The sequence below is a fragment of the Alosa alosa genome, chromosome 1 (genome assembly GCF_017589495.1).
Source record: "Alosa alosa isolate M-15738 ecotype Scorff River chromosome 1, AALO_Geno_1.1, whole genome shotgun sequence".
Taxonomy (NCBI): domain Eukaryota; kingdom Metazoa; phylum Chordata; class Actinopteri; order Clupeiformes; family Clupeidae; genus Alosa; species Alosa alosa.
The window spans coordinates 31,034,430-31,058,172 of NC_063189.1; the positions used below are offsets into that span (position 1 = coordinate 31,034,430).

Genomic DNA, 23,743 nt, shown 5'->3' on the forward strand with positions numbered 1-23,743 from the left:
GCAGTGAAAGCATTCAAAGGCTTCCCGCTATTTATAACAATTATTTGTTGTGACTGTTGAAGTATTTCGATCTGTGCCACCGCGTTCCCGATGTCAAGCCATGTGCTTTTAAATGGCTTATTGACAAGCATAACACAGGTCTCCCTCTGGTGGTAATAACAGTGCTACTACTGAAAATAAATGACAGATGAGTCAATAAACTGCTAACTACCATTTAATTTGAGAACAATATCAATAGGCTACATGTATTTTTTCATTGTAGCCTACTGAAACTATATTACGGAGGTGGAACGCAACTTCCTGTATGTGTCCATGTTCAGATGCATAGCAGAATGAATACAGGCCCTCGTGTGAACGAGAACTTTGCGGTGTTATTTTGCACACAGACCAACATCACAGATAAAGTGAAGAAATGTAAAGGGGAAATGGGATAACGCTGATGTGCGTTAACATGGCTTGGAGTAATCTTAAAAGCGTGACTTTTATTTTTTAAGAAAGAACGAATATTGGCACGAGGATGATAGGCTACACAACCAAGTTTTTGTTCGTGATCAGGTCAGAAAGGTAGGGGAAACGTTGCTCATGTCAGAATATTCTGATCTTAAATGCTGTAAAATTATGTTATCTAGCCTACGAATATATGTATGGAGCACTGAAGCTTTTAAAGACGGTATTTAATTTAAAGATGAAGAAATGTTTGCGTTTTGTGGCTCGAGGCTTTTGGTCGACATAACTGTGTATGTACGGTCTCATTCTAACATTAACAGTTATTATGTACATTTTTGCTGTTATTGTTGCAAAAATCTTATTTCATACTAAAGATCAAAACTCCCTACCGTGGGAAAAGAAATTAGCATACAGACTCAGCACCATATAACATTATGCGAAACTGCCAACAGGGGGCAGAACTACCCCATTTAGATCCAATACACTTGTATTGTTATAGCCCTTTGACATTATTGATATCCATAGACCTTAGACCACCAAATTCCATCGCATATATCTAATCTAAACCATCAAAATAATATACAGCCATATATATGAGAAAAACATGCAGAACATGACACCATTGTACTGACATGTTTTTTTTTTTATTATTATTTCATTCCCACTTAATTAATTATTTCTACACAGTAAAATCTAATGACAATGCGACATGACCATGACTTAATACCCAGCATCTTTTCGGGGGAGTGTGCCTGTACCCTACTTTTATTAGCAGTCATCTATTTGAGATTGAGAGTGTTATATTAATGTTTGCTCTATGCTCTCCTCCCCCCGGCTATCCGCTGCTCTCATCCTCTCTCACTCCCATTATCACCTGCAGTGGGAGGAGCTTGGAGACCAGGGTGCTCTCTGACTGGCCAGCCGGGGAGGAGGTTGCTTTAACAGGGCTACTGCGCAGAAGCACCGCAGCAGCAGCAGTCCAGAGAAGACAAGCTGGCAGCATCTCTCTCTCTCTCTCTCTCTCTGTTTCTCTCTGTCTCTCTCTCCTCTGTCTCTCCCTCCCCCTTTTTTTCCATCACTTTCTCTCTGTCTTTCCCATCCGCTCGCTCATCACACACACATACTCTCACACACATACTCTCTCACACACACTCACACACACACTCGCTCTGTCACTCTGCAGCAGCAGACTAGCGGACACACAGAGGCTGGTAGGTGGAGAACAGGCCTTTATTTCTCTCTCTTTCTCTCTCTCTTACTCTCTCTTTCTCTATCCATTTCCCTCTCTTCCTCTCTCTCTGTCTGTCTCTCTTTTTCCATTTCTGCCGCAGAGAGCAGCATCTCCCGTCTCCTCCGTTCTCCTTCAAGGACTACCGCACCCTGTGAGCATCTCTCGTTTCTGCCGGCGGAGAGGGAACTGCTGCCGCAGCAAAAGGATATTACCACACACGGACAACAGACGGATGCGTGGACACACTCGCTCGTGCACACACACACGCAAACCGACGCCGACAGGATCACACCTTTGCTGGAAGGCCTGCTTGCCTCGCGTGTCTCTGTAGCTTGTTGCCGGGCAGTGTTGAGCTGAGCTGTGCTTAGTGGTTCGTTTGATTGATGTGGAGGGTGTGCAAGGTGCTGAGCATGTGTTAGTGTGTGTGTGTGTGAGCGAGTGGGTTTGAGTGTATGTTTAGGGACACCAGCGTGGGGCACAGCATGGGTTATAGCAGTCCGCTCTCATCCCTCTGGCATTAGTGGGGCTTAGACTGTCTTGGGGTTTTTTTTCTGTCCCCTCTCATTGCCTCCCTCCTCTTCCTCCTCGTCCTCCTCTTCCTCCTGGTGGCGGCTGCTGCCCCCTGTGTGATCTCTCTTTGCCCTCCACACATCTGCTGTTCTCCTCCACACCTCACCTCTCGGTGGCTGGGCCTTTGCTATCCCAGGATGCCGTGCGCCAGGCCCTCTTGCTAGGCCACAGCAGCATGGGCGGAGCTCCGGGGGGGCGAGGCAGTACGGATTGGACGGCTCACCTCCGGACGGGCGCGCCCGGGCACCCCGCCGCTTCCGATGGGTGAGGACGGCGAGAGCCCCAAAATCAACCACAGCTTCCTCCGAGACTACGTCACCGAAGGTAAGGCCAGCATCTGCGTGGCATCCCAGGGCCAGGCCTTCAGGGTAGTCTGGGTCAGTCAGAAGGACTCTAGGGTACTGGATTGATGGTCCATTTGGTCCAGCTCGTCTCTGTGCGTGGTTCACAGTGGAATCAGTTATGGATGGGTGTACGGACAGGTATGGGTTTGGGAAAGGCTGAAATTCTGTTAGCTTTTCAAAAGGCTGAAATTATGTTAGCTAAAAATGGCTCCCTGAGAACGTGATCTCTATGTCATAGCCTGGGTCTGGTCAGTGTGTTATATGATACTGATGATACTGTGTGGCTGTTAGTGGGTATTTATAGATTTTAGAACTGCACATTGAACCAAAAGGTAATGTGAATGACCACATAAGACACAGTCACAATGAGACACAGTTCTTTCCCCTGTTTCCCTGTGCATACTAATCAGTCATTTTCAGAGACCAGTGTATACAGAAAATGTGCAACTATGGAACAGATTTATTAACATTTATTTACTATGAATGTAATTCTTAAATCTGATGAAAGTGATCTGGTCAGTAAATATTAACACTACTGCAGACTAATTATGTACAGTGTGGGTAATATGGAGTAGAAATAAGACTAAATTCTTTATATAACCATAAACCAGACAAGGTTACAAAGGTTCTGTTCAAACTCTGTCTTCTTTCCTCTCCTCTCTCCTCACCTACCTACCTCAGCTGATGTCATATCCACGGTGGAATTTAACCAGACGGGGGATCTGTTGGCGACGGGGGACAAGGGAGGGAGAGTGGTCATCTTCCAAAGGGAGACTCAGGTAGGCTATGGCCTGCTGATGCCCAGTAGCTCTTATCATGGATGGGAGGCTGTTTGAAGCGGGGGTTAAGGATGTGATTATTTTTGTTCCAAGGTGCTGCAGGTTTAATTACTGGTCTGATGTACAAATGTTTGTGTGGGTGGGTTCAAAAATGTAGACACTGTAGTCTGTAGTGAATGTAGGAATATACTGGGCTTTACATGAGAGCAGTTTATGCTCTTTCTTTGTTTGACATAGTAGTGAGATGAACTGCGTTGAACTGCATCAAAGTATAAATGATGGATCTCTCTCTCTGTGTGTGTGTGTGTGTGTGTGTGTGTGTGTGTGTGTGTGTGTGTGTGTGTGTGTGTGTGTGTGTGTGTGTGTGTGTGTGTGTGTGTGTGTGTGTGTGTGTGTGTGTGTGTGTGTGTGTGTGTGTGTGTGTGTGTGTGTCTGTGTGTGTGTGTGTGTGTGTGTGTGTGTGTGTGGTGTGTTTTTCCCCAGTCAAAAGGGGAGCCAGAGGAGTTAGGTGAATCGGGCGAGTATAACGTCTACAGCACCTTCCAGAGCCATGAGCCTGACTTTGACTACCTGAAGAGCTTGGAGATCGAGGAGAAGATCAACAAGATCCGCTGGCTACCACAGCAGAATGCCGCCCACTTCCTTCTCTCCACCAATGGTGAGCCGCACCACATCCCTGTCTACTTCCTGGTCCCTTTGCACCTTATAACTTAGGTTAGGGATGAAGGTTGGGGGTCAGAGAGGATTGAAGTGTAGAAATCAAAGGTCTTTGGTAACACTTTGTATAATGCAAAGTGTAACCATAATAGAACCTTAGTTATACCACTGTAGATATACCATGGAGTAGGTAAACATGGTCCACAACAATGTACTGTATAATGGTGATTATAATCTTTATGCACATATTGAAACAGTATGGACATAAAAGTATTTACACAGACATACTCTTTTGCCAAAATGGTTGAATATGCAGGTCTTTACCCTAGTTATCTCCATGTTTAGTACCACACTGTGTACTTTCATATTGTATAGATTATTCGCTTATGTAAGTGCAACAAGCCACACCCTATATTTTAGCATACTTCCTCTTAGATTGAGCAATGTCTGAAATGTTACATTTTCAGTGTTTTGCCAGTAATAGGAGTTCAACTTGAGTTTGAGAAATAAGACCATAAAAATATAATTTGATGGACTTCCATTGCCCTTGAAATCCATGAAGCTTTTGTCCCTGTAACTGTGTTTCAGATAAGACCATAAAACTATGGAAGGTCAGCGAACGAGACAAGAGGCCCGAGGGCTACAACCTGAAGGACGAAGAGGGCAGGGTGAAGGACTTCTCCACGGTGACATCCTTACAGGTAAAGAGGGATCTATGAAAGGGTAGTACTGTGAAAAGTTAGAATAGTGTCAAAAAATTGTGATAGCCAACATCATCAACAATTATCAACATGCCAAGTGCACTCACAATAATAACCAGGATAGGCACTGTTTTTGTTTAAGCTAACTAGAGGTAGATTTTATCCAAAACATGGTGATTACCCCCAAGTCTATTGAAACTATATTAGGATTCACCTCACACATAAAATGTACTAGCTCACTGGCTGCATATCATACATCGCCACAGACATCCTGTCTTCTCCAGTTTAAGCTGTTCCTACAGTATAAGCTGATTCCTTGCCTGCCTGTCTCAGGTGCCTGTGCTGAAACCCACGGACCTAATGGTAGAGGTGCGTCCCAGACGCGTCTTTTCCAATGGCCACACCTACCACGTCAACTCCATCTCGGTCAACAGCGACGGCGAGACGTACCTGTCTGCTGACGACCTCAGGATCAACATGTGGCACCTCGGCATTACAGACCGCAGTTTCAGTATCCTTCAGCCATACGTGCACCCTGTGAGTGTGTGTGTGTATGTGTGTGTGTGTGTGTGTGTGTGTGTGTGTGTGTGTGTGTGTGTGTGTGTGTGTGTGTGTGTGTGTGTGTGTGTGTGTGAGTGAGTGAGTGAGTGTGTGTGTGTTAGTGAGTGTGTCAACAATTGACAAATAGTTTCATATTCATATGAATCAGCCCCTATCTGGGTATGACAGCACCTTGCGACAAATGCAGACGGTGAAAACAATTACTCACACGACCCATTACAGCGAAGCTACACCAGGCGCGTAACTGAAGCGTTCCGTTCACAACGTGTAAAATCCATTTTAGATGAATGGTCTATTTTTTTTGAACGTACACGCCGCTATCACGTCTGGTGTAGCTACTTCCATTGATTATAGTGGAAGCTAATTGTTGCAGCAGACGCAACGCGAACGGAACGCTTCAGTTACGTGCCTGGTGTAGCTCAGCCCTTAGGCCGAACCTGCTGTACCTCTGCAACTTTGGGTTTGGGTGTGGCCGATGCATCCACACACTCATACTCATCCACATCTGTCATGGAACACATGGATATATAACTATCAATAGATCAGAATATCTCTTCACCTTTGTTTGGTGGTGTTGGGTTGGGTAGTGGCGCCTGTATGAAGCATGTGTCAAGGAGCAGTGTGCTGTGATCTCCCCTGTACCAGCTTGCTGACCTAGAAATGGGAAGAAACATCTATGGAAACATTTAAATAATTCACCAAGGGAACACTCTCCTCTAAAGCATGGGAGGCTTGCTCTAAAATAGAGGGCTGCTGTGTGCGGGTGTAAGTGCCTGCTTTGTGTGAGTTTGTTTGATTGTGTGTGTGTGTGTGTGTGTGCGTGTGTATCTGTCTGTCTGTGTGTGTGTGTGTGTGTGTGTGTGACAGCCAACGAGAGAGCATATATGTGAAGGTGTGTGTGTATGATTTGCTTTCCTAAAAGAAGAAAATGGCTTAGAGATATGATGTGTTCTTTAAATGTTTAATGGTCAAGAGATTAAATATCTCTCTAGAATCTAGAACTTCTTCTTTGTAAAGAATAATATTGTAAAATGTAAAACTATGAATATTCAGTCTTCATCTCTAGCAATTGTTTCTGCAATCAGTAATTATCATCAAAGAGTTTTGATGAACCTACATGAATTGATAGTACCACTGATTATAATGGAAGCTAGTTGTTGCAGCAGATGCTCTGCAAACGGAACGCTTCAGTTCCATGCCTGCTATAGCTTGCCTGTTAGATATAAGTGTTTATTATTAATACCATATATTCAGCTCAGGTCAGGGGAGGCTCCTGAGGAAATGTCATCGACTGACTGGAGATGGTGTATGTTGCTAGTCTGAACAGTGCGCCCCTGCTGTGGGCTCGTCTGACCAACTGACCCAGTCTGCTCCTTGACCCTGTGGCGTATTCAGACATTGTGGACATCAAGCCAGCCAACATGGAGGACTTGACGGAGGTGATCACGGCAGCGGAGTTCCACCCAAAGCACTGCCACCTGTTCGTCTACAGCAGCAGCAAAGGCACCCTGCGCCTCTGTGACATGAGGGCATCGGCGCTCTGTGACAAACACTCCAAAAGTAAGCAGGCGGCTGGGTAGCCAGACTTGCCCATTGGTCTGAACTCCTGTGAACTCCTGTGAACCTTTCAATTCAGTTTTTTTTTTCTAAAAATATTTTCAGCTCTGGAAAAAAATTAAGAGACCACTGCACATTTTTCTAATGTCATCCTATGGTTGCTGAGTGACAGTCATTGTTTTTTTCTGGGTAAGACTTACAAAGGGTAAGCTACCACCACTCATATTCTATAAATGTTTAATCCTTTGATTTCGTTGACAGTTTTTGAGGAGCCTGAGGACCCCGGTAATCGGTCCTTCTTCTCTGAGATCATCTCCTCCGTCTCGGATGTGAAATTCAGCCACAGTGGCCGCTACCTGCTCACAAGGGATTACCTCACTGTCAAGGTGTGGGACCTCCACATGGAGAAGGGTCCTGTTGAGACCTACCAGGTGAGTTTGTTTGGGCAGCCAGTAAGGTGTAATGAGTCAAGCCATAAAACATCTGATCTTAAGGTAGGGTGTGTTTTGATGAAGGTTGATATCTCTTATCTTGTTCAAGGCTATCATCATTGGTACACGCACTTGCTATGGAACCATACCTATTACATGTCATCCACAAAAATTAAGGAAAGTTGCTAATAGTATTGGGTCTCATCCAGGACCATCCAGAACCACTCAGCCGCTGTCCTTTTCCCTCTCAGGTGCACGAGTACCTGAGGAGTAAGCTCTGCTCCCTGTATGAGAACGACTGCATCTTTGATAAGTTTGAATGTGTGTGGAACAGCACCGACAGGTGAGTCTCGCATTCTTCCCACACATATGAGCAAGGTTGCACTGGTCTCTTTTTTTTCCTCTGCAGTCAGCTTTTTATGTCTCCCTGCCTACTCTGGTGATATTTCACAAACAAGTCTTGTCAATCTTCTGAGCGTATTCATATATCTTGATTCAAATCTCTCCTCCATCTGGTGCATAGCATTTTTCATTCTTAACAATTTTGTTCCATCACTCCAACACTCCATCTTTCCCTGTCTTCTTTGCTCCCCTTTCTTCTCTCCATCTGGTCTCATCACTCCCTTTTCCCTCCCTCATCTTTCTCTTCCTCCTCCTTCTCCTCCTCCTTCAGTCTCCCCCTGTTTCCTCATCATCTCACTCCCTCCCTTCATTCTTCCCTCTCTCTCTCTCTCCTCCATCTTTAGTGACTCTTGCCCACTCACCTGCACCAATATACGTACACCCTATTCATCCTCCCCCAGATTCCATCCTCCCCCAGAGTCGCATAGATTTTTAACAGCTGGTGAATTAATTCAGCAGACAAATTATTCAGAAAATGTGTACAATGGAATCAGATAGTTATATGATATTGTAACAGAAATGTTAGATAGGTCTGATGTATTGTAATAATATGTGATATTAACAGTAATAATCTGAAATGTAACGCAATATAGATAGATAGATAGACAGATAGATAGATACTTTATTGATCCCCATGGGGAAATTCAAGAATATATTATATTATATTTATATATTATATAATATATTATATAATATTTATTGTTATATTTTTACAGTGTGATCATGACCGGTGCCTACAACAGCTTTTTCCGCATGTTTGACCGCGAGACCGGCCGTGGGGTGACGCTGGAGGCGTGGCGTGAAAGCAGCAAGCCGCGGGCGGTCCTGCGCACACGCCGAGTTTACACTGGCGGCCGGCGGCGGCGTGGCGACGTGGGCGTGGACAGCCTGGACTTCACCAAGAAGATCCTGCACATGGCGTGGCACCCGGCTGAGAACATCATTGCCATCGCTGCCACCAACAACCTCTACATTTTCCAGGACCGGGTGAACCCAGAGACCCAGTGACCAGCAGGACGGAGCGCAGGGGGGGGTGGGGAAGGGAGGGGAGGGAGGACGCAGAGCGGAGCTCCGGCTGCCTGAATGTGGGTCTCCTTAATGAGTCTGTTTGTCTGCAGTGGAAGAGCCAAGGACCACACATACGTACAACGGGTAGCAGTTACTCAAACACACATACCTATACGCATACAGTACATACAGTACACACTCATTCATATTCATCCATATATATGCACGCACGCACGCACGCACACACACACACACACACACACACACACACACACACACACACACACACACACACACACACATCCATATACATCCATATATATTATATGATTCCAGTGGATCATGATCACACTGAAGATACTGGAATGAACTTGGCTCAAAAAGGGGGGATAAAATACTGGATTACATTTGAATGTGTCTACTAGTTTGGTGTGACAGTGGAAGTGTTCAGTGTCTGTAAAGAATGGACCACGCAGCTGTTGGAGCAGTCGCATTCGGTCAAAGACATGTCGATTGGATCTGGTCCTTTGCTGGGAAAGGTGTTGCAAATGGTCAAGCTGGCGTTGGTTGATTGGTTGATTGATGGCCCTGCTGACGAATCCCTGACAGCCTCGATATGGAAGTAGGAGCTTGTGGGGACCATTTCTCCCTCTGTCTCCCTCCCTCTCCCTCTCTCTCTCTCTCTCTTTCTCTCTTGTGCTGGGGGATGGGGGAGGTGCCGCTGGGACATGCTCCAAAAGCCAATCCGATTGCCTCCCCTCCCCCCACATGAACATACACCCAGTTGTCTTGGTAACTGAATCGCGCGCAGCAGCAATCTTCCTATCACGTGCTTCCCGGATCTTCCCACAATGCATTACTGCCAGCTATGCTTCGCTTCAGGTAGAATGACAGCTGCATCCTCTGCCGGCGCCAGCACCACCCCTTAGCGAGACCATTTCACCCCCAGCAACACAGCTTCAGTGAAGTACAAAGAAGAAAAAATCACAAACCATCCTGCGTTTGGCTGGGACAGTCTAAACCAGACTCACTCGCTCGCTCTCTTTCTCTCTCTGTCTGTCTCAAGGATCACTCCTCAAGGAACCTCACTTTGACTGGATTCGTCAGTATTTGCCCCGTGGCAGTTAATCACTCACCTCAAGTGTTCAACTCATCTCACCTCTCCGAGGATGTGCTAGTGGTGTTTAGTGCTTGGACCATGGCTACTCCTCTGACGATTGTTCATCAAGGGGGGTGAACTCCCTTCCGCGTTGAATATAAAGCCGAATGAATGTACTTGTGGAGCACACAGTTTGCTGGTCCATTTTTAAAATAATTTGTGTTAATGATGGTTACAATATTAAGATAGGGATGTCATGTCTGACAAATTGCTTTGTCCATGGAGAAAAATGAATTGTGATTATGTTTTTAAGTCCTCACTTTTCTTTGGCTCTCTGGTCTGTCTCTGGTCTTTGGCACTTTCTCTTGTCTTTGTACTTCTCACTTTCACACAGTGTCAAATTCAGCCTCTATGGCTTCCTCCTTTTAGGGCCCTTGTATCTGTCTCGACCTAAAGCCATGCCTTCCGGCTTCGCTCAGCCATCCCCCATTGTCGCTCAGTGTCGCCATGTCCTCTGTCCATCATTGCTGCCCTTCCTCCTGCTTCCTTGGACCTCATTGACTACTACTCATTCCTGACATTTTAGTCCTTTGGATGTTGAACCCCTATGTTAGCTGTGCCCTGCCCCCTTCTCTCTCTCTCTCTATTTAACACACCAAACGCAGACTTGAACAGTGGCTTCATGTGTGGCTCTGTCACAGCTGCATGTGTGCAGTGTTGCTCCATCTGCGTGTGTGTCACCACTGAAGGCAGGAGAGCCCTGCACGCTCCTTTATGTAAAAGGGGAGCGCGTCAGCAGACAGCCCACATCGCACCATGGTGATACCAGCACGGCAGTTGCCATGGTGACAGGCCTTCTGCCATCATGACCGCTTGAGCTAAACTCTCCTCTCAGACGTTTGGGGTAGTCACTCTCACACAGATTTACGCGCACACAGGCACACACACACACAGAAATTCACATGTTAAACAACACAGAGAAATGACCAGGGAAAAGGCCTTTTTTTTCTTTTCCAGGGCACACAAAAACAAAAAAGCATGTTTACCATTATCAAATGTTACTAGTGTGTATATCTATGATGCCTAAAAAGTAATCAAATGACACTTAATGGAAATCAAATGAGGCAATGAAGGAATGTGCATAAATAATATAATCTGAAATGAAAGATTATGTGTCCATATGTGGTTCCTTCCATGAACTGATTTTCCATTGTGCAGTCAGGCAGTCTCATCGTACATATACAATCCTATGTGAAAAACGAGAGAGAATGTTTGTGTGTGTGTGTGTGTGTGTGTGTGTGTGTGTGTGTCTGTGTGTGTATTCATTGTAAGTACACATGGTTGCTTGGAAATGTCTTCGTGAGAAGAGATATTCAGTGAGTGAAAATAGATTTGAACATTTGACCTGCACTTGATGATGTTAATCTTAATGATGTTAAGATTATTGGTTAATGGTGTTATATTCCACACACATAAACACATTGATGCCTTTTGTAAAAACATACTCCAACAAATACACAGTACTTCAGAGCACAGTTATGCCTACTGAAATATTGAATTATTCCCTTTTTTATTTCTAAAAAATACACATGAAAAATCTGGAGATACAATTCCTCAACATGATCAATACCTGACACGAGGCACTCCGAGGTGTGATGACTTAAGTGTGCAAGAGGCCTGTTCTGTTTCTCTTATTAGTCCCATAACAGTGTTCCTCATACAGTGTCCACACTTATGCCAATACCCCTGACTCTAAGACTGTGACTGCAAATGCAAACAAAATGGGATGGTTGCATATATCATGAGCCGATGTCATCATGAATGGATTAATGGGTCTGAAATTGACTCATTACAGTGGAATAATATAGAACACAGAGACATATTTGTCAAATTCAGTAAATGGCTCTTCATAGCCCAACACTGTTACATGTCCCAGATCAGATCAGGTGTGCTATTGCCGCATTCCAGACAACTTGGATGTCGGAAGTCGGACTTCAATTCCAACCTTGAAGTTGGGGTAGAGCGACCCAGAAGTGGGAACTCCGGCTTCAAGTGGCGTTCCATTGTACTTTCTCCTAGTAGGAGGTCAGAATTCTTGACCTCCAAGATTGTCTGGAATGAAATTAGGAAATATCTGACTTCCGAGTTGTCTGGAATGCAGCATAAGTGTGGTATGGCCATACACATGGCCCTTTAGCAATCCATTATCAGTGTGTGCTAACAACAACTCTGGTGTTACCTTACACACACACGGTGCTGGCTCTGTAAATGGGAAAACATTGCTTGTGCCACAAACAAGATCAGCCAGTCAACACATTGCATCAGAGGCACAGAAGGAAGCACTGTCATTTGATTGGATGCTGAGCTTATCAATTGCAATCAATATCAACCAATCATGGATTGTACCTTTTAACCAATGTTAAAATAGTCAGGCTAATAAAGTGACATGCCATGGGAAACACCTCCTGGATAATTGATTCAAAGTTTGGGATATTATGGATCTCCCAAAATTGTTTCCAGTTTTAAAGTTAGTTGGTTTGTTTAACTTTAGTGACCAATCTAATACAACTATTACATTACTCAATTTGTTAATCAAATAATTCAAATACATTGAGATAAAAATCTAGAACATTACATTTCTCAATATTTAATAGTAAACAATCTGGAGGTAAAAACAGCAAAACAACAACATTAAATATTGAACTTTGATGCATAAGCACATCCATAAACTCAAGTAAACTCAAACACCTATATTCTGATATTATGGATGACAAACAACTTCAGTTTCTTTTAGTCACTCTCCTTGCCATTAAAGCTTGGATAAGGACAATGGACATACTGTAGTACTTGTTATCACTAGTCAGAAGTACCGACATGGGATTCAAGTCAGATATTTGGAGGTATGTGTGCATGTGGTGGGCTGGGGGTTAAGGTTAGGGTTGGGTTTTGTTGGGGACCACCACCTAATTTGGAAGTGTTAGCTCTAACACTGAATGGTTTCTAGTCCAGGGGAAAACATGTCTAATGCCTTGACACAATATGTCTGCTTTGAAAACTGCTTTGGAATTAAAAAGAAAACAAAGTCTCAATAAATGTTTCAGATACCATCATAGGTTCTGCTTAAATCTCTTAAAGACCAAAGTGATCCCACACAGGGACTTTCATCCTGGGATTTTAAGCTAATTTTATACCTCTAAGCATCCGAGAGGTATTTGCAGAAATATTTAACATTTTAACAAGTGGAGGGACAAACTCTACAGTACAATTAAGTCAAAGTGTTGCCACATAGTAGAGGCACTGCTGTGGGATCTACAGGCTTACAGGCCCATCAACTTCATATTTGCATTGTTTGGCATCAGATGTGACTCGACAGGGCACCTCTGATAAACAGCAGCTCTGCTGAGCACACCAGCCACTCTCCGGCACCTTCTTCTCTTTGAGATAATGTGCTTAAAAAATAAAGTTAGCTTCTGTTGAGCTACTAGCATGTTTGCTATGGTGTAAACATGGGGGCTTAACATTAATTTGATGAATGAAGATGTGGATTGGGCATTAATGAAACGTTTAAGACACAACAGTAGGTGGAATAGGCCCTGCAAAGTGATTCAAAAAGATGACTCCCGAGGGTTGAACAATCTCCTTTACTGTCATATCAAGAAAAAGACATTATCTTGATGATCAAGGCAATGAGCATTTTGTAAATGAATTTCGCTCAGTTGTTGCTTCATGTCATCCAATGACTTTGCATGAACTTAGACAGCTACCAACAAGAAGAGCAGCTCAGACATTCTTCAAAAAAATACTAAGGCACACAGACATAGATAAAATGTATACCTTTCTATTACTCCAATTTTCTTTGAAAAGAAACATCTGCTAAGTGATATAAATATAAATATAGTTATTGCCTGTCTCCCATGTTAAAATACTCATAATTGGCATTAATGTTCAATTTACCTCTCTGGTCCTGAGTGGGCAGACCCATCAGATCCTGGCAGAGAGGAACGGGGAGAAGAAGAAGTCGAAGGCGAACTTAATGGAGCGCATCACGCTGTGTCGCCAGTTGCGCTCGATCTTCACCTGACGGCCCTCGGGCACGAGGGAGGACTTGCAGTCCAGGCAGTGGATGGCCTTGAGCTCAAACACAGGAAGCTTGGCCCCCAGCCGTCCCTCCAGCTTGGTGCTGAACTCCACCATGCTCCCCGGGTCAAGGTTCAACAGGACCTGTTGGAACTCGTGGCTGGCCCGCAGGACAATGTCAGAGCTCGGGTCATCGACCGAAGGGCCGGTGCCGTCGAAAGGCATCCCCACGGTGACCTCGAAGCGGTAGCTGTCGAAGCGCTTGACGTGGCACTGGTGATTGGCCAGCATCTTGATCTGGCACATCTCCTCCTCCTCTTGCTGCTGTTGGAGCAGAACGTGCTGGGCCGACCCGTTCACTCCGGAGGCGGTCGCGTTGACCGGCTCACACTTGGGGTAGGCCTGTCCGTACAGGCAGCGCATCCAGTCAGCCATGAACACCGGCAGCAGATTGATGACCGACTGGGCCCCGTTCTCCGTCTCGGCCACGCGCACGTGGCGAAAGCGGCCCGTCCAGGTGACCCGGTGTCCCTCCAGGTGGCTGCACCAGATCTGCGTCTGCGCCATGCCCCGGGCCTGCCACGCCGGCGGACCGCAGTACTTGCTGTACTTCGGCCAGGTCATCGTGGAGTTGTACACCTTGAGCCCCTCCACGTTGTATAGGTAGACCCCACAGAGAAGGATGATGGTGCTGATGCAGATCAGGATGAGCTTGACGGGGCCACGGTGGGTGATGGAGTGGAAGACGTCCAGGATGGACAGGCTGAAGCGCGTCCACAGGCGCAGGGTGACCGGAACGGCGCACACTGCCAGGGTCACCAGCATCTTGGTCAGCTCCAGTTCCACGAACCACTTGACCATCTGGATGAACAGCATCATGGCCAGGCCAACGGCCAGGACGGGCAGGGCGAAGAGCAGCAGGAAGTAGGCCACGCAGGTGCGCATGAGGCCCACGGGGGTGGAGTGCTGCAGCAGCACCACGGAGAACTCCCACCACATGAAGCACACCAGGTAGGGCACCAGGAAGCAGTAGGTCCCACTGAAGCCGCGCATCCTCGCCATCCTAAGCATCATGGAGAAGGGGGCGGGAGGGAAATCAAGATTATCTGAATACAGAACACAACAGATACAGCAGTATGCAGGAAGATGCTTATTTTATTTTTTATTGGAAGACATTTAGGCCACATGATGTTCATACTTTTTTCGTCAGATCTTTCCCAGGGCCAATTACAATTAAGCAAGGCTTTGTAACATATGTAACATGTGACATTAGGAACGCACTCCGAGTGTCGCTGTCTCATATCACCCCGCGATAGGACCATCTTATTGCGGGGAAACAAGCTCATTGCTCCCCTGATTCGGTGACATGGTGAGATTCAGATTTTACCTTATTACATTGTCGTCCCTCTGCTACGTTCCACTGCTAGCAACCTGACGATTCAGGCTGAAGATCAGCACCCATACGCGGAAGAAACTTTTTTCAACCTGTGCACTTTTCTGTATTCTGCAGCACTATGCTTTGAACGTCTCATTCATGACTGTTATTTAACCGATATCACTGAAAATGAATTACTTACTGCTCCCGTCTATGTCATTATTTGACAATCAATGTGTTTTCAATGTTGTAGCCTGTAGCTCGGCACACTGTGGCACCCCTGGTAGTTTGGCGCTAGGGATGTAACGGTATGAAAATTTAACCTCACGGTTATAGTGACCAAAATTATCACGGTTTTCGTTATTATCGCGGTATTTTGAAAAGTGTGTTCAATATGTTCAGAAAGCACTATTAGACCTACACAAGCTGAAATAGTTTCAAAAAGTGTGACAGCACTATTACAAAATAAAGGCAAAACCTTATCAAAAGTGCAACATTTAAACAGGGATGCTGGAACTCATGGGGGTGCTCATAGAGGGGGTTCTGAGGGAGGGTAAAAAATTGTAGATGTGATTCCTTTATTCTGGTGCAGGCCTACATCCTGACTGCACAAACAAACCTGGCTGAGCTGAGCATTCTTAATTCATAGGATAATGTTACCGTGGCATTGTGTGTTGTCCCATTCACTTTTTCCTTGGTCATGTTTAATTGGCTTTGTGCCACAGTTAAATCCATCAAGTAAATAACAGAATCAGTAGGGTACCAGTTTTGTTTCATTGTACCAGGCCTACTGTATGTCAAAAGCAGGCTTGGATGAAGCTGGGAAGGATTAAACACACGGTTTCCACACCGTGGTAATCAACTGTGATAATCATGATATTTGAAATGAAAACGGTAATTGTTATCGTCAACATTTTTATCGCGGTTTACCATTATACCGGTAATCGTTACATCCCTATTTGGCACCCAGGGCAATTGCCAGAATGCCCATGCCTTCCGCCGGCCCTGATCTTTCCCAACATTGCTTGTTTTAGCTACAGTGTTTTTTTTTTTGTAAACATCACCACCAGGACAAATTCCCTTCGTGACCACAAGCACAAGTGACCACTAACAGGAAAAGAAACAAAAAACAACAGAAAGAAGAGGGCTCAACCACTACAATCATGTTGCCACCTCATCTTTTTGCCATACCCACCTGAAGAACAGGTAGAAGAGGTAGATGTAGAGTAGACAGGGCAAGCTGAGCTTGAGCACAACTGAGTGGCCCAGGGGCACGGTGGTAAACGTCTTGCCCAGCATGCGTACCATGACCATGGTGTCGGGCAGGCGGCTGGTCATGGTGCAGGCGGACGACGCCACCTCGATGAAGATGGCCTTCCGCGCGTAGGTGGCTGCCGTGGGGCTCAGGCTCATGTAGCTGAGGGCCGAAGAAGATGGCCACTGTAGACAGTTCCGAGCACGGGATCCAGCCCTTGTCTGCCACCGGGAAAGTAAAGATGACGAAGATGACCGACGTCATGAAGTAGAAGTACTGCTCCAGGTTGTTCCAGCCGAAGTTGGTCTCGGCCTGCTCCACGTCCAGACTGGGCTCGAAGCGCGTCAGCAGCGCCGTGATCGCACTGAAGTTCTCCCAGCCCTTGCTGCTCTGGAAGATGCGGAGCGTGCAGATCACCATGGCGATAAAAGAGAGGTAGAAGATGAACAGGGGGATGGCGAAGGCAAACAGGTCGATGGTGAGATTGCTGATGATGAAGAAGAAGATGAGGGCATTGACGTGGTGCGTGGGGATGATCGTGCTCAGCCACTGGACGCCGGCCCGGGAGGCCCAATCGACCAGCTGGTCCTTCATGGACAGGATGATGTTCAGAGGGTACTGAAGGCCCTGAGCATGGAACAGATAGAGATCCAACAGGAGAAAACTAGTTTGGAAGCGTGCCACTATGGCAGGAGAAGGAGACAATACAAAGACTATGGACCCTAATTTAAAGTGTAAAGTCTATCAAGTTATTGTGCATGCAACTATTCAGCATATATCCCCATGCCATATATTCAGCATATATCCCCATGCCATATATAGCAACTATAGCTATCATATGGCATGGGGAGCAGTGAGCTGACTAATCAATATTTGCGGTTAAGGTCTTCATAATTTAAATAAATTAAATTAATAAATTATTTTTTTTATTTTTTTATTTTAATAAATGAATTAAAAATAGATTTTGCCTAGTTCTGAAATTAGCTATGGTCAGACTTAAAAAGTTGTATTACATTTCACAGAAAGGTATGTCAATTTAAACCAACACTATGGAGGAATGATCTATGCACCTTGGCATCAATATTCAAAGCCATTTAGTGCTAAGATGGTATGCAGTTATTCAACAACTAACTAAAAGAGTCACAGTCCCACGCGATCAACAATGTTACAACAACAATATCAAGTGTTCTGGGTGCACATTGGTAATTTTTAAACTTCACACTTCACGCTTACCAGAAAGTGAGCTTTAATATCGAGGGCTTACCAGAAAGTGAGCTTTAATATCGATGGCTCTCTTCATGGCAAACCTGCGTCTGTTGCCCAGCATCATTTCAGTGCCCCAGCTGTGCCTTTTCAACCTGCGGTTCGAGGGGACCATCTCACTCGATTCCTAATAACAAACACCACACGATATTGTACCACAGACCTACCGTAGCACCATGCTCACAATTTCATTGATATGTGTCAAAGCGTTTTTGCCTCATCTTAACTCTGGTACTGCAAGATATATTTATCGTGGACAATGCTCGGAATAGATAAGCAAAGATACTGATACAAAGATACCTGTTTACACACATCTGTTTTAATAGACTCCTGGGCATCATTTATCCTTTCATCCTGAATGGTGACCGGTGCAATGCTCTCTGTGTATTTCTTGGTGATTTCCACAAAATGGTCTAGGTCAACATATTGTCCAGCTATGGGCACAGACAGGGTTGCATCAGTGGTAGGATGACTAAGAAATTATATTAGAATAAACACACCAAAATGACACATATGGTGTATGTGGATAAAAGCAACCTGTTACAGAATTGAATTGCTATTAAGTGTTACGGTAACATCATGTGACAGGAACTGTATCCACCAGGAGACTTACATTCATTGGCCACCATGTTCTCCAGGAGTCTCTTTTGTTTGTCAATGGAGGTGGCCGCTGTTCCTGTGGAGGCAGGGCCACCTGTTGGTGAGGACTGAGTACAGCATGGCAGCAGTGTCTTGTCAAACAGCTGCTTAACATTCCAGTGCAACTCGATCCAAGCATTTCATAAGCGCTCCCAAAGAGAGAGAGGGCACAGCCAGCTATAAGATGCCAGTCAAATCTCCTATTACGTAATGCACAGGCAGCTCAGAACACATATCGCTGGGTAATTAACATGACTTCAACACCTCACTCTGCCCACAGTAAATACACAGGCCTGAGTTAAATGGCCCAGATTTACTTTCTACAGAATGATACGGGATGCTTGGTTCAAAAATGCTTGAGTAGATGTATTGAAAAGCCATTCGCTATTGTTTTTTTTTTTTTTTTGTAAGGCAGCATTTCTGGCTTGCAGAGGTCCCTCTTGGCTTGGATATTTAGCAGTTACTATATATTCAACACCAGCACCTTCTTACAGTTTGCCACTTCAAAAAACTGTGCCTGCACATCAAGCAAATTTTAACCATTAGGGTAGCATAGAAGATCGACCTATTGACCAAGTAGTGGAAGACATTTGACCCCATCCAATTCTCATACATGCACAGAAAAATGACTGGCAAGTCAATAACTCAACAAGAGGAGTATAGCATAACAAACAAACAAACAACAAAACAGCTTTACTCTTCAGGCTGCAGCTTCCGCCATGCTCCCCCTGCGTGCCATACCTGGCACTGCATTGACCTGGTCGACATTCTGGAGCATTTCGGACATAGCCACGGTCTTCTTCCCGTCTGGATTGAGCTTCTGGAACATCATCATGGCTGCCCGCCTCACCGCCTGCTCAAACTTGCTCTCCGTAGAGAGCTTGCGTACCTCCGCATCATTCTTTGGAGTGATGCCTGTGTGGGAACAAGCACAAACATCTCTTCTTCAGATTAGCTGATCCTCTTCCAAGCATTCTCTTCTCTAACATGTTTTAGTAAATGTGAACAGACAGACACAGACACACTGTACGGAATCTATTAGACAAATATGACAAAGCTACCATCCCTCTACTGTATGCCTTTGCATGATCGTTTCTATTTCAATGGAAGAGTTGAGTGACAAACCTTTTGAATGCATTGCTGGCACTGTTCATATGGTTAATAATAAGGTACACAACTTTTGTAATTATTGTGATTTTTTTACATCTTAGCACAGACACCCACCTCTCCTCTGAATCCAGCAGCGCTGTAGCATCTTAGCCGCGTCCTTGCGGCCCAGTTTGGCAGCCTGCACAAACCACTCCACAGCCAGCTGTTCATTCTCTTCTTTGTCTCTCTCCTCGGCCAGTTTCAGGTAGTACTTACCCAGCTGAGAGGAAAAACCACAGGGACGACAAGATGGATGAATGAAATGATGAATTATTTAAAATGAAAATGGTGGCACTGGAAAATGCATCTGTGTATGTGTAAGACCAGTGATAAAATGATTAATTATATGTGTGTGTGTGTGTGTGTGTGTGTGTTTGCACATTTGCGTGGGTAATGGCGGATGCCGGCCCGACACTGGCCCACAGAAAACACTAAAAACATCTCACTTGTCGTAACTGCCGCCGAACACGCAGAAAAAGATGTTTAATATGCAGTGTGTGTGTGTATGACAAGTGATGAAGTGGTTGGAAATGTGTGTGTGTGTGTGTGTGTGTGTGTGTGTGTGTGTGTGTGTGTGTATGTGTGTGCGTGTTTGTGTTTGTTTCGCAAATTATGAATTATTTCAAATGAAAATGGTGGCATTTGGTGTGGTGAATCTTTGATGAGAATGGGATGCACATCATGTTACAGTAATCACAGCCTCAGTATGTTCAATCCTCTGTTTGTAGTGCAGATATGTTTATAATGACCATCTGGCTCTCACACAAAACTCTACCAGCAAAGATCCCTCTGACCTGGGCCTGAAAAGTCAATAACTATTTTATCCTCTTTTTACACTTATTCCTTTACCAGCCACTTTTATCCAAAGCGACTTACATTACAAAGGTCATTGTCCTTGGAGCAACTCGACATTAAGTGCCTTGCTCAAGGGCACAACGGTGGTATTGAACCCACAACTACATGCTAGCCCAGCTCCTTAGCCACTAGACTACCACCACTCTTAACTATAAGCTCTCCTTCAAACCTTCCACCATCCAAACAACCCCTGGTTATCTAAAGTGCACTTGAAGTACTCACAGTGAGCTACTGACCCTACTTGAGTTACTTGTGTAATTGACCCCTGAGTAATATACTGTAGGCCACCAATTTACGGTAACATGATTCCATGGCCAATAGATCATAAGGAGTGAACTGAGAGTTGTGAGAGAAATGGCAAGTGATAACAGCAGTGATATGGCAGGTAGAGGCACTTTCTCAAATACCATAACAGATTATCCTGGGGCATTTGATGGGTGGGGTATGAAGCAATCCCAGGCATTTAACCGTTCCACTCCACAACAACGGAACGTGTTTATTTCATGTCTCTTTCTGTGTGTGTGTGTGGGGGGGTCTGTCTCCGTGTATGTGTGTTTGTGTGTGTGTGTGTGTGTGTCTGTGTCTATGTGTGTGTTTGTGCTGTGTGCATGTGCATGTGCATGTGTGTGTCTGTACGTGTGAATATGCACATTAAAGTGCCTGACTGAGTGTGTGTGTGTGTGTGTGTGTGTGTGTGTGGGTGTGTGTGGGTGTGTGTGCATGTGAGAGTGCTATGGGTTATATTCAGAGTGCAGGCTCATCTTCCAGGAACCTGGAAATAGACACACACTCATGACTAGGACAGACAAGTCTGACCACCACCAGTTGAGGCCAAAACTATCGCAGTGTGCAGTCTGTAGTCTGCATGCCACTCCAAACATGACTGGTCAGAGTCTCCACTATATTCTATATTATGCCCTTGGCTGGCTTTCAGTCCAATATGGAAAGTCCGTTGAAAAAAAAAAATCAGTGTTCCTGTGTTCCAGTGATCATGTTTCTTCTGTAGACTCTCTCTCTCTCTCTCTCTCTCTCTCTCTCTCTCTCTCTCTCTCTCTCTCTCTCTCTGCATGTATGAGTGGGAGGGTGCTATTATTTGTCTGTGTGTGTGTGTGTGTGTGTGTGTGTGTGTGTGTGTGTGTGTGTGTGTGTGTGTGTGTGTGCGCGCGCACGTGTGTGTGTGTAGAGGGGTTGGGATGTATGGTGTTCCACATACTTGGCTCTGATACTTTGCATCTCCACCCTTGGCCTTTTCTTCCAGCTCTTCAAAGGGCAAGTCCTCCTCCTCTTCCTCTGAATGAGACAGAAGCAATTAAACAGCTTCCCACTCTGTTGCAAATGTGCAAACAGGTATAAAGAAAAAACTTTTAAAAAAATTCATCACAAGTACTCACCTCCATTTGCTCAAACCACAAGGATTATTCAACAGAGTGGTAAAAGACCATGCTCATGTCTATAACTTAACCCCAATAAAGACTAGTAACCATATGGAAACATTTGTTGATAAAATCAGCCATGCTGTTGGACGTGGTTCATGCTCTTGTGAGACATCACATTCATACTTATTTTGCAACATTTTGCAGAGGGATGATTTAAACTTTTATGTGTTTGAATACAACTGAAACATTAGTTTCTCTCCCATCCACTGAAACAAAAGTTATTGATTGTAAAGACATAACTCAATTTAGTACATGCAAATTAATTTGATATAAAGAAGAACAGTTTCAAACCAAAGCCTGTGCAAACCTTTGAGATGTCTGTGTCTATGTCTATGTTTCATATGCTTTCTCCTCTTTTTCCTCTTTCTCCTCCTCTCCAACCCCCCTCCCTTACAGAAGGTGAGGATGATTACCTTCTTCAAAAGACTCTGCCTCTGCGGCCTTCCTCATCTTCTCTTGCATGATCACTCTCTTGGCCAGCAGTTGAAAACTCTTCGGTCGAGGTAAAGAGGGCTTTTGTTTTGTGCCAGAGGCTGACTCCGAATCAGGTGATAAGGAGGCAGCAGAGGAAGCTGCGAGCTTTGAGGAACTGGAAGACATGGCTGAGGTGTTTGGCGATGGTGCTGCGCTGGTGTCAGGAGGAGTGATGGAGAAAGTACATGCTTTGATGGAGCCTGGGGAGGCATCCACTTTGGTTGTGGCTGTGAAAACAGGCAAGATGTTTTGGGGTGTCTTGGGAGTATCTGAGCAAGCTGTTGGGGACTTGGTGGTAGTGGTTTCAGAGGTGGAGAGGGATTTGGCAGGTTTCATGAAGCAGGACGCAGGATTGGTATCAATGACTGATTCTCCATTTTCCAGAGATGGCGGAGGAGGGGAGGTTGGAGATGAGTCCCTCAAATCCATAGCAGCTGCCAAAAAAGAAAGGACATTTGACAGGCTGGGACTCCTCAATTATAAGTGCCCTGTTATTTTGTTGCCTAGCAAGAGCTGGAGAGCAATGGGTGGCAGCTGTGGTTCTTGTGACCTTGCTTTAACTCTTTAAAGTCTCAGTGCTACAGTATGATAAAAAAGTAATCATTGTTAAATAGTGAATTATTATCATTATTATTATTATCATTATTATTACTATTAGTAGTAGTAGTAATAGTAGTAGTATTATTATTATTATTATTATTATTATTATTATTATTATTATGTGTTACTATTACTATGGATAAATGTCCATTACTCTAGGATTTGTCATTTTATCTGCCTCTCTTAATGAGGCTCGTGGAACTATTGCATCAATTCACCATGATGACAAATCTAGAAAACAAAGCTATATGAATGCATCTGGTCCTTTATTTTTACAGTTTAGGCTATGTGTTTAAAATAACAATTTGAAGTTGTTTACATATAGCTATTTGAGAACACGCTCAAAATGTACAAACTACGTCAGTAAAGAACAAGCTTCAAGAGCACAGGTTTATAGTCTTGTAATGGCAACAGAGCCTGCTATATTAGAACTCCGGCGGCAAGTCCCTCAACAGGCTGCGAAGCGATTTACGCCCCGACTCTGTTTCAAGTACAAACAGGATAGCACAATAAAAACTTACTTACATGATCAATCTGAACAGATTTGTATGAGAAATGAGTCCTGCATTGATTACCAGACGTAAACGAAATATTCGTGAAAGTTCATGTAGTTCCCGTCTGTCTCGCGAAAGAAGACACGCTTTGAAGAGGTTGTCAGTAGCCTAATGGATCGTTTCAGCTGTCCAAGTCGTTTTCAGCCCATGAATCTTTCTATTGGTTAATGTCGTTGTCCATCTACATGATCGTCAATATGATTGGTTTTCTTTACGTGTTGCAGTAACCTTAGCCTATAGGCTTATCGCTGGTTTAGCAGGGGATTTGATTCACGTACC

At 44.7% G+C, this 23,743-nt stretch overlaps 2 protein-coding genes across 2 annotated transcripts; one reads left to right on the forward strand and one right to left on the reverse strand.

Moving 5' to 3' along the window:
• Positions 1 to 1,509: 1,509 nt before the first annotated feature.
• Positions 1,510 to 8,701, forward strand: ppp2r2ca (protein phosphatase 2, regulatory subunit B, gamma a). Its single transcript, XM_048242796.1, has 9 exons — positions 1,510 to 2,572; positions 3,274 to 3,371; positions 3,855 to 4,029; positions 4,617 to 4,729; positions 5,063 to 5,240; positions 6,686 to 6,850; positions 7,109 to 7,278; positions 7,530 to 7,621; positions 8,397 to 8,701. The coding sequence occupies exons 1-9, from the start codon at positions 2,509 to 2,511 to the stop codon at positions 8,686 to 8,688; spliced, it is 1,347 nt and encodes a 448-aa protein (XP_048098753.1). The 5' UTR covers positions 1,510 to 2,508; the 3' UTR covers positions 8,689 to 8,701.
• A 2,639-nt stretch (positions 8,702 to 11,340) lies between these two features.
• wfs1a (Wolfram syndrome 1a (wolframin)) lies at positions 11,341 to 23,577 on the reverse strand. Its single transcript, XM_048242783.1, is given in 11 exon segments — positions 11,341 to 14,927; positions 16,435 to 16,665; positions 16,667 to 17,121; positions 17,759 to 17,884; positions 18,058 to 18,191; positions 18,371 to 18,433; positions 19,138 to 19,311; positions 19,621 to 19,765; positions 21,614 to 21,690; positions 22,250 to 22,744; positions 23,436 to 23,577. Coding segments are annotated over 10 exon segments (3,054 nt in total). The 5' UTR covers positions 22,740 to 22,744; positions 23,436 to 23,577; the 3' UTR covers positions 11,341 to 13,768.
• Between the last annotated feature and the right edge of the window lie 166 nt (positions 23,578 to 23,743).

Bases quoted from the DNA above. Each gene is read 5' to 3' on its own strand.
- ppp2r2ca (XM_048242796.1), top strand. From the start codon at position 2,509: ATGGGTGAGGACGGCGAGAGCCCCAAAATCAACCACAGCTTCCTCCGA. The intron at 3,372-3,854 runs GTAGGCTATGGC...GTTTTTCCCCAG, and splicing joins TCTTCCAAAGGGAGACTCAG to TCAAAAGGGGAGCCAGAGGA. The intron at 7,622-8,396 runs GTGAGTCTCGCA...ATATTTTTACAG, and splicing joins GTGTGGAACAGCACCGACAG to TGTGATCATGACCGGTGCCT.